Source organism: Pygoscelis adeliae, unplaced genomic scaffold, assembly GCF_000699105.1.
Source record: "Pygoscelis adeliae isolate BGI_AS28 unplaced genomic scaffold, ASM69910v1 Scaffold911, whole genome shotgun sequence".
NCBI classification, from domain to species: Eukaryota; Metazoa; Chordata; class Aves; order Sphenisciformes; family Spheniscidae; genus Pygoscelis; species Pygoscelis adeliae.
The window spans coordinates 13,338-19,599 of NW_008824016.1; the positions used below are offsets into that span (position 1 = coordinate 13,338).

Sequence of the window (6,262 nt, forward strand, 5' to 3'; positions counted from 1 at the left end):
GATGAGCTCCGCATCGATTGCTGCTGCAGAGGCCTGTGAGTTGTGGGAAGATGTGGCGTGCAGGATTCTGGGCTGGGTGAGCTCAGCATTGACTTGCATGCAGGGACGCTCATGTGAGAGATCCAGCAGTGGGGGTAGGTGAGGTAGCAGAGCATTGGGAAAAGTGTGCTCAAAGCTGGATGAGTTCATCCCTGAATCCTACTCTAGAGGTAGATAGGTGTAGGAAATGGGAGGAGATGTGTTGGGTGAGGTTACTGTTGACCTTTGCTGAGGAATAGGTTGGCAGTGGGGTCAAGACAGACCCTAACAGGAGCAGGATCTGGGTTATCCTGTACCAGCTTCGGACTGGCCCTGGAAGCTCAAAATGCTTAAAAGGGACAACACCAGAGATGAAAAAGGTTGTGAAAGGAGAGATGTCCTTTCGATCATCCAGTTTGGCGTTATCCTAGTTAGAGAGATTGGATGTGGAGTCAGGCATGGCGTCAGGAGGGTTTGGAGCCTCCCCACCCCACACTTTTCATTCTGGAGGATTTCCAGATCCAAGCTGGAGAGGCAGAAGGGGGGGTGGTCACTTGCCAGGCTGAGTGTGGGTGGCATGGCTCCAGGAGGAGCCGTGATGGGAAGCATTGCACATGGATATAGCAGCTTACAGAGACGTGGCAGCAACAGCGGGAACATGGCTCACTGGAGACAAATTGTAACAGGCAGCTTAGGAACGAGGTGGGTTTCGACTGAACCACCTTCAGGACATTTCTGTTAATTCTATTTGCAGTTAATTTTATTTTTTTGCCACTGGTTTGTTTGTTAGTATTGAAGAAATGAATTCTCTAAAGAGTATAACTGCTATTTATCTAAAGCAAAATTATTAGAAAGAAACAAAGAAGCAACCCCACCCCAAAAGGATACTAGAGTTATCCTATCTTAGCATGGTCCAGTTCTGCGGCTGAGAGAGTTGGATCCTAGTTTTCATCCATTTCTTCCTTCCGTGGTAGCTGTAAGGGAAAGTTCCTACTTCTTTGGTGGTACAAGCAGCTGCAGGACTCTTTGGCATATGCAGGAGTAACTGTGCATCAAATGAAGGCAAAATTGCATAGCCCCTTTGTCTAAGACTTGAGATTTGCAATAGTGAAGGAATACAGATATGAAATAAAAGGATTTTTTTTGTGTACTTTAGGAATGGTTTTGTTTCATGAAATTGTTCTGTAAATATACTCTTGCTCTAACAAACACTCAACTATGCATTTACAATCTGTCTCGGCACAGATGCTTGTGCACTTTGTTGTGCAAGAACCCATATATTTAAAGAAAGTAAGATAATTTGTCATCTTAGTGTGTATTGATCAGAACTTCATCCAGGAACTGCATGGCTTTTATTATGCCTTCCTTTTTAGTATTGCAGATACACACCAATGCAATAAAAATGCAATATAATTAATAAAATTGAGGACAATTTAGAATCAGAGGGTCTGGTTGTGCGAAGATTGCGTACAAGAATGCATGTTAGTCATGCAGCAGATCCTACTGTAGTCAACATGATCCATATAAATAACATGCTATCAGAATAAAATTACCCTGCACATACAAACTCAGTGATGTGAAATGAGGGAATAGAAATATCAGGTCAATGGAAACATGCTGCTCAATTAATAAAATTATCAACCATATGCTTGACATCAGCGTTTTCTGAGCTCACGTAAGGTAAACTTTAATGTGTATCCTTATGCCTCACATGGTAGAGGATAAGAAAAACATATGCATATTGGTATTAAAAATCTCTTTGTGGGGGGTTCTGGGCAGGTATTTCAGGAGGAAGGAGCTGAGTGAAGCCTTAGACATCAAGAAAGATGCAGAAGAACTGGATGCCCAAGATGAGGAAGAGGACTTTTCTGGTAGTCTCTGTCCCAGCATCAGACAGAAACTTTGGGAAGTTTTGGAAAAGCCTGGCTCCTCTGCAGCAGCCAGGACTTTCGGCACTCTATCCATGGCTTTTGTTGTTGTGTCCATTGCCAACATGGCTTTGATTTCAGTAGAGCTAAGCTGGCTGGCACCACCACTACTGGATGCCCTAGAGTACCTGTGCATTGCGTGGTTCACTGTGGAGTTTGTTCTGAGGTTCCTGTGTGCACGGGATCGGTGTCGCTTCCTAAGGAGTGTGGCAAACATCATAGACCTCCTTGCTATTTTACCTTTCTACATCACCCTGCTGGTGGAGAGCCTGTGTGGTGGGGAGAGCTCCCAAGAACTGGAAAATGTGGGGCGCATTGTCCAAGTGCTGAGACTGCTCAGAGCCCTGCGGATGCTGAAGCTGGGAAGACATTCAACAGGTACTTTCGGCCATGGTAGCAGTACTTCTCATTTTTGCTGCCTACAACAGTTGTTCCTGGGCACAGTCCTCCATTTTGTGTACATTCCTGCGTAACCTTTCTACCCAATCTAATGTTAGCAGTAATGGCTTGTGAAAATCTTACTTTTGGACATTGATAATTGAGTGGAAGGGACCTTCTCCAAGAAATTTTGGTTTTTCATAAAGCCAGTGTATATTGTTTACACAGTATGTTTACAAAAACAGGCCCCAAAGCTGCATACTGTAAATCATCCACCAGTCATTCACAATGTCATAAATTTACAAACGTGTATTTGAGTTGATTTGGTTGGGGATGAAGCAAGAGAAGAAGCAGAGATCATTGACCCATGCTTTTTGTATTTTCAAAAGCCCATTGATGGCAGCTTATAATTACCTGTCACAATTTGTTTTGTTAAGAACTATATGCAAAGAAATATATCATGATTTTGACTACATCGTAGATCCTGAAAACAACCAGGATAGAGAATGTTTCAAGAAAACTTTTAAATATTAATCGTACCAGGCAGTGGGTTGAGGGGCTCTCTGGCCCTGTTGAACACGCTGATATCTATGTGATATGTGGAGCACAGCTGGGGGCTGTTTACTGAATGGACCTAGGTGCAGCTCAGAGCAGCAGTGTCAGTTCAGTCAGCATTCACCCATCAGTGTGGGGCTCTTGGCATCCAAGCACTTCTGACAGGTCATCAGACAGATGGATGAACAGCAAGCAAGGGTAGGGTGGAAGGTGAAATGCATTTCTGAGAACATTTTTCTCCACTTTTTCTGAGTAGTGAAGGGGAGGCATAAAAGGTAATGTTTTCCAGTGGGAATTTATCAGAGGAAGCTGGACGTGATTGGAAGTTGTTGCGTTTCCCCTTGTGTTTACCCCATTTTTATTACTACTTCATGACATGTACATGCCTGGATATATGAAAGAGTAAAAGCTGTACTCCCACCACACCATGCCATGATGTTGTCCAGTGCTTGGCATTTTCAATGTGATTTAATTATGTTCCCACTTAAATCAGTGCTGAATATGGCACTGAATTTGACAAGAGAAACATTCAGCCAACACTTGGAGCTTTGAAAACTCAGATCCTAATAGTAAATCATGGTCTCTGTCCTGCAATATTAGCCTGTTCTGAAGATGATGATGGTCCTTCTTACTTGGCACTCGACGTACCCTTCCAGGATTTCCTGCCATGGAGCAGGAACAGGTTGATGCTTCTCTTTTTTAGAGATCCATCTCCACCCTTTTTGTGAACTGGCCCCACTCCATCAGGCATTATAGTGTGCTTGCAGCAGCAGAATGTGTCTCTCTTTATTTTTGTTCTGACTGAAGTGCGGTGAACCTGCCTGCCAATGGCAGGATGTAGCTTTAATGCTACTGAGCGTAACCATAGTGGTTTGAGAAGTATCTTAATCTTACTCGCCTACCCTAGATTATGCGTATACTGATGCATAACTGCCCCTTAGAAAGCAGTTGAAAGGAGCTTATAATGATTCAGTCTGTCAATGAGTTTGTTTTGCTTCTTTATAATTTTTGCAGGGTTTGGTGGGGATTTTTTGCAAGAAAGGCTGCTACCCACTTTTGATGGTAGCTGTAATGTGAATTCATTCCTCTCTAATTGTATTTTGAAAATAAGAAGAAGATTTGAAGTCATCAATGCACTTTTGTGCTGAATAACAAAATAGTGATCCAAAAATATGTTGATTCTAGTTATGAAGTTTCCCGTTTATCACATTTTACTGTTACAGAATGAATCCATGAAATTCAGTTCTAAGGCTCTTTCTATCAACTTGAAACCAGATGTTTCAGACAGTTGTATAATAACTGTTAATTTCAGGTATATTAACTTTCAGGGACGGTCTAAACTTTTGTGTCTATTTATTCTTAAATTCATTAAAATATTACCACAGTTTATATCACAATATTGACTGCCATTAAGAGTTTAGTAATTCCGTGTTAGGTAGAAGTGAATTAATTATATCAAAATCTAGTCTCCTAATCTGGAAGTGAGCTATCATCTTTCTACTAGAACAAAAGTACCAGTTTCAAAATACAAGAAGCAACATACGTATCTACTTAAACCATCCAGAGCAGCATTACCGTCACTGTGTTTTCTTCTTCGGTAGTTCAGAGTGCTGCCCACTTAGGCCCAGAACATTAAATCAAACCTGTATAATTTAAATGTAGAAAGTCACTGTTTTGATCTTCTGTCAGAGGAGATGCTGCTACTAAGACAAAACATAGCCCTATTAAATCAAAATAGAAACATACACTCACAGATCTGAAGCCGTATTTCTGACCGCTAGAGGTATGTAGCAGAAGAGAGTTTTGTTAACGTGCTTTTAAACACATCCTTAACTACAGCTACTAATACAAGATGAATCCCATAAGTACCATACACAAAGACCATCCTCCTTGCACGTACCTAGGCAGTCCTGAAAAATCTCAGTGTTTACGGATGGCACTCAGAACAATTCTGCTCTCTTGCCCTGGATGTAGCAGCTTAAAGATACCTCCCAGTGAAGCTTCCCTCTGACTTTGCACTCTCAGACCAGACAAAGCTTCATGCGCTCCTCACCTGCTTTGTGCGGCAAGAGGAGTGCGAGATCAGAAGAGATGAGAAAATTCATGGCTGCAGGCAGCAGCTCCTCTTTCACCAAGGAGGGGTGATCACAATCACAAGGGGAGCATCTCTGTAGCACTGTGCAGACCCATAGCAAAGCTGGGATCCCAACAGCAGCCTAGCTCTGCTGTCAAGGACAGAAATGAGTTAGGAAAAAACATCAATTCTTTTTTTCACTTTATTTTTAAAGAAATGACAGATTAACCCTTTTTGTGGGGAAGGGACAGAAAAAGAAATGGAAGAATCATTTCTGCCCCTTTGAAAGCTGAACCCAGCTAATAGGAGGGATGTGATGCCTGGAAACACTGGAGCTAGATTGGAGTGAGTGTGTAATTACTTATGCAAAGTGCTATACTTCATCAAGGAGCAACTGAGAAATCAGTAGTACCTCTACCCAGAAAATGTATAGCTAGAAGGTGAGACCACTCTTCTGAAATACCAATGTTATGGATTTGAGTGGCTGCAAGAATAGGTGAGAACTGAACCTGCATTTTTCACGTTCTCTGATGCTCCTCAGGTGTTGGCTTCCTCCTGGGGCCACATTTTGAGTGAAGCCTTGCTGGTCCTCTGGGAAGCACGTACAGATTGACTCCTTGAGGAGAAGTAGGATGTGAGCATCTTACTTCTGATGGCAGTAGGCATATGTTTGAGAGAAGGCTGTAGTGTATGTCAGGATGAGATGTCTCTTGATACATGAAGAAGCACTTCAGCACTTTTAGTGCCAAAAATTTAGGATGATTTAAATGCTGTGTGTAAACTGAAGCTCCCAAACATCAGCTTGTATGACCAAGTCCCTTTGGGCAATAGAGAGATGTAACTTGACCTGCATGGCAGAAATGCCTCCCCTTCATCCTGCTGGCCCCAGGGCTGGGGCTGCTCGCCTGCCCCACGCCAGCTCTGCTGCAGCACCTTAGCACCTTGAGCCCAAGTGACCAAGCTGTTACAGCTCCTGGCAAGGAGTTCTCATAGGAGGTCATAAGACTTGCTGAGGAGTCTGTGCTGGAACAGCCCTAGCTTGGCTGTGTTCTAGAGCTCAGAGACATTTTAAAAAGTTACAACATAATAGAGCAGAATATATTAGTATTTTGAATACACCAATTGATTCCCCCTTAGGAATTAACTGTGGAGTCCAGTAAGTTGTCTGATTCATAGATTCATCTAAAAATGTCTTCGGACTTCATCTGAAGACATGAAGAGATGGAAAACCATTGTTTCACTGATAATTCATTCTAGTGATTATGTACCCTCACCAAATTAATTTGAAATTTTTTTTTTTCATTTCAAG

At 42.4% G+C, this 6,262-nt stretch overlaps 1 protein-coding gene across 1 annotated transcript in view; it reads left to right on the top strand.

The window, feature by feature from the left end:
* KCNV1 (potassium channel, subfamily V, member 1) overlaps window positions 1-6,262 on the top strand; it is a 9,218-nt gene that overhangs the window by 489 nt on the left and 2,467 nt on the right. The window contains exons 1-2 of the mRNA XM_009327093.1: window positions 1-35; window positions 1,798-2,324. The exon at window positions 1-35 is cut by the window's left edge and continues 489 nt beyond it. Coding sequence (XP_009325368.1) covers window positions 1-35; window positions 1,798-2,324 — 562 coding nt within the window. The remainder of the gene's footprint in view (window positions 36-1,797; window positions 2,325-6,262) is intronic.